This window comes from Squalius cephalus, assembly GCF_949319135.1.
Source record: "Squalius cephalus genome assembly, chromosome: 14".
Classification (NCBI taxonomy): Eukaryota; Metazoa; Chordata; class Actinopteri; order Cypriniformes; family Leuciscidae; genus Squalius; species Squalius cephalus.
In genome coordinates, this window is record NC_137135.1 from 16,941,815 (window position 1) to 16,956,397 (window position 14,583).

At 41.3% G+C, this 14,583-nt stretch overlaps 1 protein-coding gene and 1 long non-coding RNA gene across 2 annotated transcripts in view; one reads left to right on the forward strand and one right to left on the reverse strand.

The window, feature by feature from the left end:
* The window catches only part of klhl4 (kelch-like family member 4), a 44,139-nt gene extending 34,037 nt beyond the window's left edge, over window positions 1-10,102 (forward strand). Inside the window, exons 11-12 of the mRNA XM_079892530.1 lie at window positions 650-821; window positions 8,669-10,102. Coding sequence (XP_079748656.1) covers window positions 650-821; window positions 8,669-8,728 — 232 coding nt within the window. The 3' untranslated portion in view covers window positions 8,729-10,102. The remainder of the gene's footprint in view (window positions 1-649; window positions 822-8,668) is intronic.
* LOC307171120 overlaps window positions 157-14,583 on the reverse strand; it is a 52,585-nt gene continuing 38,158 nt past the window's right edge. The window contains exon 3 of the long non-coding RNA XR_013823496.1: window positions 157-220. This is a non-coding gene — a long non-coding RNA (uncharacterized lncRNA). The remainder of the gene's footprint in view (window positions 221-14,583) is intronic.

A 14,583-nucleotide genomic window follows, 5' to 3' on the forward strand; every position in this document is an offset into this window, starting at 1 on the left:
CAATAATGACAACAACACCCCACAAAAGCAGGTTGTGAGTATTGGCAGATAGTTAAGGGTGCCAAGTACTATAATTTGCACATTTATTTGCAAATCTGGACACACCTTACTTCACTGTGAAATCACTGTTACCTTGTTATTGAGGAATGTGGTTGGAAGCCACAGTAGTTCAGTAATCTGGTGTTAAACGCCTCCTTCTGGTGATGATTCGAACTACAGCCTATACCAATGTGGAGTAAACCTTGTTAACATTATCAAATGTTAAATCAAATGGTGAAAAAGTTGAGGAAAAAAGGCTCAGTGTCTAAGAGCAAATCATTTTGGAGCCAATGTGTAAGTAAATAACTGAAATAAGTAGCTAAAACACAATACAAATTTAATTAAAATACATTAATTAATGAACAAAGGCCATCAGAAACTTAAACGCATTACTCTACGTGTTGAAAGCACAATAGATTTCATTGTTAGAGATGATAATCATAGTCCTTGTGCTTTCAAAGGCTTCCACTGTCTAGATTACAGACTTAATGCTGTTTACATGCTCTGTGTAATTATCTCTCTTTTTTTTCAGTGGCTTATATTGAAAGTGCTAGCATTGTTTTTCTATTGTGTTGTATTTCGTCTCATATGTTCTGTACTGCATTCACAGGTATGACCCCAAAACAGACACATGGACCACAGTGTCCTCCCTGAGCGTCCCCCGGGATGCAGTGGGGGTGTGTTTGCTGGGAGACAGGTTATATGCGGTCGGAGGCTATGATGGTCAGACCTACTTAAACAGTGTTGAGTCCTATGATGCACAGAACAATGAATGGACTGAGGTAGGTGGATTGAGTCCATGTTTAAATCAGGCTTTACTGTTTGTTTTACTCATAATTCTCTACCTGATTAATTTTTTAGAGCTGATCATAACTACAAAAATATATTAATTGTAAAAATAATAATAATAATAAATAAATAAATAGTGACCTGATTACACACTTTTTTATTTTTCTTTCATTTTTTTTTTCTCCTTTGGTGCTTGTTTACTTATTTATACAGATCCACAGAAAGTGATGTTGTCCAGACAGTACATTTCTGGTTGATTTTTCTAACCTTATTCATAGTTCCCTATCAGTCAGTCACGTTCGACGTCACGTCAGAACTGATGCAGTGGGTTCTCAACTAAGAAGCCCAATTACCTTTGAGTGGTAACAAAACAAGCCAATGTTCGCGAAACTGAGGAAACTGAGACTCGCTCGGTTTACCAGTGTCTCCGTCCTGTTTTTCCCCTACACCTGAGTCCCATCACTCGGGTTGATCTCCACAGAGCTGGCCTCTGCTCCCGGCGGCAAGGAGTTAATCACGAAAATCTGCGCTCATTAAGAAGAGCGTCTTCATCTCCTGCCACTATTCCTCCGCCTAAGATGGCATTAATCAACGCCCGCTCTGTGGTGAATAAGACCTTTTTATTAAATGACTTCTACTCATCTCATAACCTGGATTTTATGTTCATCACAGAATCCTGGATAAAGGTTGGTGATTTAAAGGATAACTGTCGCCAAAATGCAACCTAGGGTCTTTTTGTTAATCTACCTGAGGCAAACTTTCATGTAAAACTATAATTAGAATGGAAACGCCACTTTTAAGTTTGACCGTATTTTCGTTTTCGGTCAAATTGCCTTTTGAATGGGAGTTCTTGGGGCACTACTATGATAGTATCAAAAATCGCTATTTTTAAAACACTAAGGAGGCTCGACACAACATGAAACTTTGCTCGAAGTATCACCAGGGGCTCTACACATGAACTCGAGCATTGAGAACATTGTTTGTGTACACAGAGTTTACTCAAAATTTTTGACTGTCAAAATGCCGGCAGACACAGCTACTGTGAGTTGTTCAAAATCTTTCTTTTTAGTAAACTCTGTGTACACAGACAATGTTCTCAATGCTCGAGTCCATGTGTAGAGCCCCTGGTGATACTTCAAGCAAAGTTTCATGTTGTGTCGAGCCTTCTTGGTGTTTTAAAAATAGCGATTTTTGATGCTATCATAGTAGTGCCCAAAGAACTCCCATTCAAAAGGTAATTGACCGAAAACGAAAATACGGCCAAACTTAAAAGTGGCGTTTCCATTCTAATTATGCTTTTAAATGAAAGTTTGCCTCGGGTAGATTAACAAAAAGACCCTAGGTTGCATTTTGGCGACAGTTATCTTTTAACACCCTTCTCAGAACTGGTTCCAGCTGACTGTACATTTTTTTAACTCTCCTCGTCCGAATGGACGCGGGGGTGGGATAATAACAATTTTAAATAACTCTCTCTCCTCACGCTGCCGGCTTGTCCCTGTAACAGCCTTCCCCAGTTTTGAAGCTCAGCTTCTCCACCTAGACTGGAATAGTCCTGTCTGTCTAGGGGTGATATACCGCCCTTCCACATTCTCCTAAGGATTTTATACGGCAATTTACTGAACTTATTGTCAATATTGCCACAAATTATGATCACTTTCTACTGGTGGGCGATTTTAATATTCATGTTTGCTGTTTGTCAAATTCCTTGTTGCAGGAGTTTATTAATCTAATAGATGCTTTTAATCTATCGCAGTGGATTAAAAACTCTACTCATATTCAGGGCCACACGTTAGATCTAGTACTCTCCTATGGGCTCAGTGTCACTGATATTGTGTACTCAGATTTTCTGCTCTCCGATCATAAGCCTATTTTATTCTCACTGTCTCTTCCGGAGCTCTCTCAACTCACTATTGCACCTGTAACATTGTTGCAGTTCTACTCTCCACAGTTTAGCACAAACTTCGATCTGTGCTTTGCTGAACTATGCTCACACTTGCACTTGGATCAACCATTATATGACCTGGATGCGGATCAACATCTTAGCCTTTTAAGTTCTGCCTGGCTTAAGGTAGCAGATGTGACTGCTCCCCTTAAGCCTCACAAGTGCAAACCAAAATCTGAACTGTGGCAAAACTCTTACACTCGTCACCAAAGACAAATTTGTAAAAGGCTGAATGCAGATGGAAGCGGGACAGGCTACTTGTCTTATTGCAAATGTTCAAAGACTCTCTAACATCATACCAGAATGCTGCTAAGTCTGCGAAAGCTGCTTATTTTTCTAACTTAATTGAATCCAATCACTCTAACCCAAAGGTCATTCAAATCATTCAATCTGTTGTAAATCCATCTGTTAACACATTGTCTGTTGCCTCAGATACTCTATGTGAAGACTTCCAAAGACTTAAGACTTAGTGTCTGCCCTAATTCAACTGTCCCCCCAATCTTGACACCTGCTTCTGGTTTTTGGGAGGTTTTTGATCCTATCAACCCCCAGACACTGAAGGACGTGACTGTCAAGCTCAAACCTTCATTTTGTCCTAATGATATCATTCACCCGAGATTTTTAAAATGAATCATTGATTCGGTTGGGCCAGTTATGGTATCTCTTATCAACAAGTGTCTCAAAACGGGCTCTGTTCCTGACAATCTTAAAGTGGCTACGGTCACTCCACTGCTCAAGAAGCCTTCACTAGATCCTTATGTTTTTTAAAAACATAAGGATCTAGTGAAGGCTTCTTGATCCTTATGTTTTTAAAAAAATTCGGCCTATCGCTGTCTCACCTTTCATTTCTAAGCTATTGGAGAAAATTGTGCTGGATCAACTCCAATACTTTTTGTCAAATAATTGTATCTATGAGGTTTTTCAATCTGGTTTTAGGACTGCTCACAGCACTGAGTCCACCCTCCTGAGAGTGTTAAATTATATTTATCTCTCCACTGATTCCGGAGATACTGTGGATCTTGTTCTCTTAGATCTTTCGGCAGCTTTTGATACCATTGACCACCCTACTCTTTTATCTAGACTAGAGTCTTGGGTGGGTCTAAAAGCTTCTGTTCTGGCATGGTTTCAGTCATACCTGTCTGACAGAAAGTTTTTGGTAAAGATGGGTAATTTCTCCTGACTGGTGACTGAATGACTGAATCATTACCTTCACCTCTGACCTGTGGTCTTGCACAGGGCTCTATTTTGGCTCCTTCTCTTTTTTTCTTTCTACATTCTACCTCTGGGCGCTATTCTAAGGAAACATGGTGTATCATTTCATTTTTTTACGCAGACAACACATGAAAGCTTTAGCATAAAGTTCTGCCGGGAAGACTTAATTGTTACGTCACTTTACCTTTCATCTATCCAATCACATTATCACACTCGTGGTATAAAAGATCGGTACTTACTCATGTTTGAGTTCGCAGATGCTGACGCTCCAATTCACCACCATCCTCCCCACCACCTCCAAGTCTAATTCTTCCCTCCATCCTCCCCATCACCACCACCAGGATGGTCCCTTCCATACTTCACGGGGGTCGGCTGCGCCTCTGCCTTCATCTTCAGGCAGGATATGCAGAGTCCGGACCCTCAGATTGCGAGCTACGGACGGGGCCTATGCCAAAGTACTTTATTGCTTGCTGGGTTGTTAATAAATGGATAATTGTCACAGTGTTTATTCTCCCGAGTCTTTCTGGTAGAACTAAATTTATATTCCAATCAAGAGAAACATCCCTGTAGCGATAAATTCTCTTCTGCTATGCTTAGAGGAGGTTAAAGCATGGCTAGCCCAAAATTTCCTCTTTCTAAATGAAGACAAGACTGAGGTCATTGTTTTCGGCCCAAATGAAAATTCCCAGTGTATAAGCCCTGATTTAGAGAGTCAGCTTTTAAATCCCCAGGAGTGCAGAACTTAGGTGTTCTTGTTGACCAGCCTTTAAAATTTGACAAATTTCATCCGTAATCAGTTCCAGTTTCTACCAACTTCGTCTACTGTCCAAAATCAAAGGCTTTCTCACTCTGAAAATTCTGGAAATGGCTGTTCATGCATTTATAACGTCTCAGCTAGATTACTGTAATTCCTTATATAGCGGTATATCAAGTTCTCAAATTGCTCGTCTTCAGTTAGTCCAAAATGCTGCGACCAGACTTATAAGTGTTGCAAATATGACCACATCTCTCTGTTTCTTAAAGCTCTACACTGGCTGCCAGAGAATAGATTTTAAAATTGTACTTTTTTTTAAAAATCTCTACATAACTTAGCTCCTGCCTATCTCTCAGAACTTGTTCATCCTTACACAGCATAGAGGGGAGCGTGCATTTGCAGTGGCAGGGCCACGACTCTGGAACACCCTGCCTCTAGAGGTTAGAAAGGCCCCTGCCCTGTCTGTCTTCAAGTCTCTATTAAAAACCTGCCTGTTTTCTTTAGCATATTGATCTTTATTCTTAGGTTGGTTTTACTATTTTATATTTGAGTCTGATACTATTTTGCCACTCCTGTCTTTCCATTCTATATTTGAGTCTGATACTGTTTTGCCACTTCTGTTTTTCCATTCTATATTTGAGTCTGATACTGCTTTGCCACTTCTGTTTTACTATTTTATATTTGAGTCTGATACTGTTTTGCTACTCCGGTTTTTAGGTTGCTCTTAGGTTTGTTGCTTTTATTTGTGTTTTATGTGTTGTTATGCAGGTATTATTTTCTTATTATTCATCTGGTTGTTCTGTAAAGCACTTTGGTCAGCCTAGTGGCTGTTGTAAATGTGCTATATACATAAAGTGAACTTGAACTTGAACTTAACATTTGCGAGATTCTACAATCTCTGTGTGGAGCTGGTTTCCTCCCAAGTACAAACGCCTGGCGAACTCTGGAGGGAGTTTTCTCCAAGCATCCTTCGGCAGTCAGACACAGCGGAGGCGTCCAATGCTAGGCCTAGTACTCGTGTGCATGCCTGGTCGGTCAGCCCCTGTACTGGGTTAGATGCCCTGTATGTTGTGATTGTATGTGGGGCCCATATGGGTATGAAATGGGCTGAAAAATGGGATCCATATAGGTTTGTCCACGGGTTCCATAATGGCCCCATGTTAATTGCCCAGATGGATTTCATGCAGGATTGCACCTGCCACTAGGTGGGACCCTAGTGGTCAACATGCACAAGACCCATCTTGGTCCCAGCTTTATATGAGTATTCTTCCACGGTACAGTTTCCCTGTCAGTAAACCAGTGTCTTTCCCTGAGCAGATTCCACTCTGCCCCGTCTCTGCATTGGTAATGGTTCCATCCCTGTCTAGAAAGGACCTACAGCAGGGATCTTCCATATGTAGCACTGCCCAGAGGGTCAGTCCATATGTGTATTTCCACATGTTACCTCCCTACAGGCAGGGTGTGGTCTCCGTAGTGTCCCTTTCCATCTGGATTCGGCACTTGTCCTTGGTGTTATTCAACCAGTCATGGTTGTATAGATTAAACAGAAAGGAACAGCAGCTATCGACCTTCCCCTTGGGAAGTGTGTCCTTCCGTCAGACCAAGTACAGATGCAACTTACATGCAAACTTGATTGAGTGAGTTGCATGCTGCCTTATATACCTGTATGTAGGGGTGTGGCTTGCCATGCAAAACTCATTGCCAATGTACATTGGCTTGTTTTGTTACCACTCAAAGGTGATTGGGCTCTCAGGTGAGATCCCACTGCATCAGTCAGTTCTGACATAACATCTCCATTCCCTCCTTCGGAGAACGGGGGTTACATTAGTAACCAATATGTTTTATGTCACGTGAAAAAAAAAATTGTGAACAAAATCAGAGGGAACAAAATAAGAGAAAAACAGTAGGACATTCTAAACCGCTTAAACTGAAAAACACTTAGGCCCGGTTTCACAGACAGGGCTTAGATCTGAGCTAGGAGTAGGCCTTAGTTAAATTTGGACATTTAAGTTATTTATATTTCACTAGTCAAACTAAAACTGCCAGTAGAAGTGAGTCATTGAATCATCTGATTATTTCAAAAGGACTGATTCATTCAGGAATGAATCAAGTGATTGGTCAATTTATGAAAGGGTAATTGAATCATTACCTCAACTTAAATTTTATTAAACAATATCACATTTGCAATTCTGCTAATATACAGGAAAACCAGCACTAATGATGTTGTTATTCAGTCACTGATTGTAAAACTATTTGCGTTTTCAGCAAGAAAATAAAAAAAACACTTTTGTTTCTAGTTTTTTTTTTTTTTTTTTTTTTTTTTTTTTACAGTGACTCACTTACAATGGAAGTAAATGGAGCCAATTAATTAAAGGATTCACAAAAAGCAGAAATGTAAAGCTTATCATTTTATCACTGGTATATTAATTTAGCTGTAAAGTTGCTCTCTTATTTATATGGTCAGTTTAGTGTTTTAGATGTTACATTGTCATGGCAGTAAATGTTAACTGCTTATAACAACACAGAAAAAGTTAGTGATTTTATTCCACAGTAAAATCATGTTAAAGGGATAGTTCACCCAACAATGAAAATGATCCCATGATTTACTCACCCTCAAGTCATCCTAGGTGTATGACATTCTTCTTTCAGACGAATACAATCGGAGTTATATTTAAAAATGTTGCTCTCCCAAGCTTTATAATGCCAGTCAATGGCTGTTTCTGTTTTGAAGTCCATAAAAGTGCATCTATCCATGATAAAAGTGCTCCACACGGCTACGGGGGGTTAATAAAGGCCTTCTGAAGCGAAGCGATGCGTTTGTGTAAGAAAATAATTCATATTTAACACATTACAAAGTAAAATTCTAGCTTCCGGCCAAACAGCCAAACGCAATCTACTTGCGCCTAAAGCGCAACTTACCTCTTTATTATGATAATAATAATATTTTATTATGGAAATATTATGACGTCAGAAGTAGCGTAGAGTGTCAAGGCATTGCGTAAATATCAGCAGTACGTCGCATTACTCGCATAAGATGCGTTTAGACTTAAGTCGAATCCGGATGTTTGTTTAGCTGGAAGCTAGTTATTTTACTAAATGAAGTTTTAAATATGAATACTTTTCACACTTCTCTTCAGAAGGCCTTTATTAACCCCCGTAGCCGTGTGGAGATCTTTTATGATGGATAGATGCACTTTCATGGACTTCAGAACAGAAACAGCCATTATAAAGCTTGGAAGAGCCAGGGCATTTTTTTTTATATATAACTCTGATTGTATTCGTCTGAAAGAAGAATGTCACATACACCTAGGATAACTTGAGGGTGAGTAATTCATGGGATCATTTTCATTTTTGGGTGCACTATCCCTTTAACATGCATATTGTTTATGTCTTGTGGCTATAATTTTGAAACTTTTGCTTTTTTTTAAAGAAAGGAGGAGCAATTCAAAATTAATATGTATGTTATTATGCCACAAGGACTGTCAGTTAAACTTAACTTGTATTGAACTGAAATACTCCTGAATAAATCTTAGCTGTCCATAGTTTTACCAACCATGTCGTGTGCTCAAAATAATAATAAATCTTGAACCTAGAAATATTCTAGAACATTGGATTATGTCAAAACAGTCAGCTTTGTGAATATTCTTTCAATGCGTGGATGATGTGCGTCTGTGAACAGGAAGTGCAAGCATTTCCTGCCATTCATCTGTTTTCCACTGTGTCACAAGCCACTCTTTCCTTAGCCAGTCTGCATTAGAAACACTCTATTCAAGTCTAGTTTGCCTCCTGTCTGAGCTTCCCATGGCTCCCTCTTGCTCTCTCTTTCATAATATTACCTGAAATGGGCTGTAAGTGTGACTGAGAGCACTGCGGAGGAGGGAATTTGCTGCGGTCGGACACTGGTCATTAACCTCTGTCTCTTGTTATTCCAGGAGGTTCTTCTAAACATCGGGAGAGCTGGGGCCTGTGTGGTGGTCGTGAAACTGCCTTGAAGGCACAGAGTCCCTGGACTTTGACCTCAAAAAGGCGTGCAATGTCAACTCTTGGAATGCTCTTTTCACGTAGTGCAGAAAGTTCATCAAAGCTATCATCAATACTGGATTCAACTAACTAACAACCGTGTACAGTTCACTCTATTTTTGCTCAGATATTTCAGCACTATTAGAGACTGGGGAAAAAATGCTTATAAGATTTTACTTAACTGTAATAAAATTATATAAGAAAATTTCACATTTTATATTGAGAAAAAAAAAAGAATACTTTTGAAAATGTATCCAGGCTGATTTTTTTTTTTTTTTTTTAGATAGAACTTTTCATTTTAGTATTTACATCTTGTTAATTTCATCCAACATTTTTGACATTCTTCTATCTTTTAACTATATCAAAATCAAATGTATTTCAAAGACAGCAGCATACTTGATTACTTGTGCAATTTTGTGAAAAATGTATTTTGATCTTAGATACACAATTTTAAAAACCACTGTGAATACTTCCAGTTGTATACTTGCAACAAATCATCCTGGTTTACCCAAAATGTTGTGGAGTGTGGACACTCACTCATACAATTCTCATCCGAAGACACATTTTGTCTGAGACTAGGTTCAGCACGAAGTTACTATAGAAGCAAAAAAACTAAACAAATAAACAAAAACCACCAAAGTAATTAGCACGTGTTGGTAAATCATGATTTTAATGGTAATAAGGTTTACAGTAGAAAATATACTATTATATCATATTGATATTTCACCTTTATGAAAAGGTTTTGTAATTTGTATTGTATATAGTCCCTGGTCCAGTGTAATTTATTATCATAACATATTGGCATGCTACTTCAATATGTTTGAATTCCATTATTAAATATTTTAAAGACCCCATGAAATCACTTGCCAAACAGTTTTGTGTTGAAATGTTCCCTATTCGAACTCGGGTGGGATATATCAAAAGGCTCATTTCATATTAAATCGGCTTAAGTTTTGTCACTGCCATGAAAATGTAACATTTGTATATCTGCCAAAAGATCATTTAGTCTGCATTTACAAGTACAAGTATAACTTCAAAGCTTACAGACATGGACTAAATGCCACAAAACTCTTGGTCTCATGGGGTCTTTAACCATGACGTCATTAAAACTGTTACAGTATATATAAATTCTTGCTTTGTGATGTACTGACATTCATTTGTTGTTTGACTGCCATAATGTTTTATTGAAGAGCCTCATTACCTGACTTAACTGGAATGTAACATGCTGATGAAGAATAAGTTTACTAGTGTGACGCATTAGTAATACAGAAAATGCTTTCGTTGACTTTTTCATTGTTTTATATGGCATGCTGAAGAAACTTAGAAATAAAAAAGTTATTCTCTTTCCTGAGTATTTCCATGGCGTGTACCATCTGAATAGGCACTGCATGTCCTGCATATGCTGTTTCAAGCCCCCTTTTTTATTTTTTGTAATACTCCAGTGGCCTCCAGTGGTTGTCTCTTGTACAGCATTTGATGCATATTGCCTCAGCTGTAGTGTCTGTTAGATGTCTTGTGTAAGACATCTAACAGACACTACTGTCTTGAAACTAATAATGAATTCTATCTGAAAATGAAAATGTGACCACTGAAACAAGTCACTAAGTATCACTACCACAAAGATTAACCATGTCATCTGCAACAAAATCAACATGTTACCAACAGTCTGGCTACTTTCTTTATGGTAAACATTATGGATTTGAAGTCAAAATCTAACAATAACAGCAAGATGTTCAATACTAGTACATGGGTAGAATCATTATTCTACATGAAGGACATAACTGAATCAATATGAAATTAAAAGAGGCAATAGCATTTCAATCAAACAGGCCCAGAGACTTAGGAGGTTCACCTAAGTGGTCCAAGGCTAGAAAAAAGAACCTGAATTGGTGCAGTGTAACCTTTAAAAAAATTAATGTGTTATTTGTTGATAGTCTGAAATGTCACGAGATGAAAGTGATGCGAAAGGACAGAGCAATGTCCAAAGCCAGATTGTATTTGATAAAATGGATAGATTGCAATTATATTCTTTGTTCTCCAACAGAGCAAGAGCAAAACAAAGACTGAACATTTCAAAGGGAATACAAATTTATTATTAATGCAACGCAATTGCTGCAGCACATCAGAAGACGGGTGGAGAGGGGGTGCAAAAGGCTAAAACGGCTGCAGGTGTTGTTTCAGTCCCACCAGATGTTGGAAATGGCAATATCTGAAAAGCCTTCTGAAATTACCTGACCTCTGGTTCATGGAAAGCTGTGTCTGTTTCATCCAAGCAGGAACTGAGAAATCAATGCCAAGACCTCTGAATGAAGGTAAGAAAGTACAGACCCATATAAATTCCACTCGCAACATTTCAAGTTTCATCAGTTGCATTAGTATTAGCAACTTTCTAATTTGGAGAATATTTACTTTACTTTCTCTGAAATCAAAAAACTTAATAATAATCTGTCACAAATTAATTTCATCTTGCAAAAAAATACTGCAAGTGTGATTTTGTTGGACATTACATAAAAGTAATCTACGCTCCTGTCGATATCACTGGGACCATCAAATTACTTTGCATACTTATTGCGGAGCTCAAATAAGAATTCAATATAAACACGACAGTCTGGACTAGATCCAGTAAAAGTTGCAGCAGACCTTGCAATGACTTACAGTGAGACAGACTCAACCTGGCTCTAAAGAACATGGTTTTACATTTTAATGTGTATGCATAATTGTGGGTTTACAGCAGATGGTGCTGTTGCACTTCTAGTCCCATTGCTTTAAAAAAGGCATTCTCTGTCTCTGCTATGAAAAATAAATGTCAACTTGCATAAACTAGGTCAAGGGCAGGTAATTGAGATAATAATCCTGCATAATATTAGATGAAATATGAAGAAATTATATAAACAGTATATAGATACACACACACACACACATTTTCCACACCCTTCTACTCACTATATGACAAACCATGCTTTGTGATTTGAAAAAAAAAAAAAAAAAAAAAAAACCCAAAGAGAGAGTCAGAGCATGGTTGCCTAAGAGTTACTTTTTGACATCCATAATCCATAAATGTTCACAATTTTTCCTAAAGTTCCATAGTTGGCCAATGTAAAGGCACTTTCACACCAAAGGTGAAATGAATAAGCCTCAGGCTAAAGGAAACGTCTCAGTTACGTATGTAACCCTCTGTAAATGGGGGTTTCACTTAGAAGACTATTACCTTCGAGTTCTAGAAAACGAGCTAATGGCAATGGAACTGCCATGGGTCTGCAGAATTTGCATAACGTAACTCCGCCCGACCGCGTGGGTATAAAAGGAGGACGGCGGCAATCTCGCATCATGTTTTCCGCTGAGGAGCCAAGACTGAACTCCAGGCTGTTCCAGCGGTACAGCGGTTGTGGCAGAGGGACGTAACGTCTCCATTCCCTCCTCAGGGAACGAGGGTTAAGTACGTAACCGAGACGTTCCCTTTCGTTCAGTCACTACGAGTTACGTCAGTGAATGACGAAATGGGGGTCCCAATCCAATCACGCCACAGCAGCTGTCTTCCAGTGCCCTGTGCAAGACTGAGCTCCCTGTCGTGAGACTAGCACGGATGAAGGGCTAGACTTAACGCAGGAATACCAAGGTACACTGGGTGGCATATCCCAGGTTGAATATGTAACACAGCGCCTACCCGAGGGGAGGACTTGGAATACACATATGACCCGAGAGCTGGAAGCATATGGAAAACTCAGAGGTGTCCAGCCTGCAGGGTGGAAAGTTTCAACCTTGAGATGGCAAGAGGGAACTTGCCGAGGGAAAACCCATGCTCGGAGGAGGCTTAGCGTGGAAATACACATGTGGGGGTCGCCCAACAGGGGAACCATGCACATGGTGCACCTAGCCAATCACAAGGGCTGATAAACCGGGCATGCACTCAGGTGACGGCATCAACAGTGCAGGATGAACTCAGGGTCTAAGGAGAACTCATCTGAGTGAAATAGCGCACATATCCAGTCCATGGAGTGGAATGGCGCAGCAAGCGATGACACTGAGCAGGTCCTGCTTACCGGCTAGTGGAAGCGAGTACATGAGAGGACACTGGCTCTACGCAGAGATTATATAATCTCGCAAAAGTGTTGGGTGTCGCCCAGCCTGCAGCTCTACAGACGTCTGTTAGTGAGGCGCCATGCGCTAAAGCGCAGGAGGAAGCTACACTCCGGGTGGAGTGAGCCCTCACCCCAAGGGGGCATGGTCGACCTTGCGATTGGTAAGCCAAGACAATGGTGTCCACTATCCAGTGAGACAACCTTTGTTTGGAGAGAGCCTTTCCCTTCCGCTTCCCACCATAACAGACAAAGAGCTGGTCTGAGGTCCTGAAACACTGCGTTCTGTCTACATAAACACGGAGGGCGCATACTGCACAGAGCAGTGCCAAAGCTGGGTCTGCCTCCCCCAAGGGCAGCACTTGCAGGTTCACCACTTGATCCCTGAAAGGAGTGGTGGGAACCCTGGGCACGTAACCAGGGAGGGGTCTCAAGATCACATGAGAGTAAGCTGGCCCGAATTCCAGGCACACTTCGTCAACCCTCTTGATGAAGGCCATGGAGTTGATGGAGTTGAACTTAAGCTCAACTGATCACAATGGCTCAAGTGGAGCTCTCTGCAGGGCAGATAAGACCACTGCGAGGTCCCAAGAGTGTATAAGAAGATAGCGAGGAGGATTTATTCTCCTTTGTTATTTGTTTCTTATCTTATTTGTTCCTGCGGCCACCTCCATGGCACGGCCCGGGTGAAGGCTGCTGTTGGGGCTGGGCGGGAGCCTCAGTCTGAGGTGTCTGAGCTGGCGGTTGGGTGGAGGCAGCATCTGGCCGCCGGGGCAGAACATGCTTGATAGCCTCAGACTGCTTCTGGGCCGTCAAGAATTGTTGAGCGAAGTCCTCGACTGCGCCACCGAAGAGGCTGGCCTGGTATATGGGAGAGTCGAGGAACCGGGTCTGCTCAGACTCTTGCATATCGGCCAGGTTCAGTCAGAGGTGCCTCTCCTGGACCACAGCTGTGGACATCACCTGACCCAGGGAGCATGCGGTCACCTTTGTCGCCCGGAGAGCGAGGTCGGTGGCAGCACGCAGCTCTTGCATGGGTCAGCTCTACCCTCGTGCATATCCCTGAGCATCCGGGCCTGGTAGACCTGCAGGATGGCCATGGCATGCAGCGAGGTGGCGGCTAGCCCCACAGCTCTGTAGGACTTCGCCACCAGGGTAGACGAAAATCTACAGGCTTTGGAGGGGTGCTTAGGATCACCACGCCAGATTGAAGCACTCTGAGGACACACTGAGGACACAGCTGCATCACAACAGAGCACTCCACCGGAGGGACCCCAGTGTACCCTTTAGCCGCGGCCCCATCAAGGCGGAGGAGGCCACCGAGCGATCGCGGGAAGACAACGGTGCAACTCGTGACCTCCTCATGCAACTCCTGGAAGAAAGGTATTGGAGGCGGGCACCGATGGACGTCATCACTCGCCTCCCCCAAAAACCAATCATACAACCACGAGTGCTCGGGACAGGGTGGAGGGTCATAGTATCATCCTCTGGGGCGGCAAATCTCACTGATGACACCTGTGGATTGTGGCGCACAAGAGTTTCGACCGAAGCGTCACGATGGTCATGTTCCCGCAATGAGAACATGAGTCATCCACAAATGCTGCCTAAGCGTGATCTAAGCTCAAACATGCTAGACAGCGGTTGTGCCCATCAGAAGATGAAACAGACCGACCGCACCCAGAAGTGCACGGACGAGACATCTTTAAAAAGACGTGCCACGTGCAAGCTCCTTTGTGAATGAGAGGAAAATA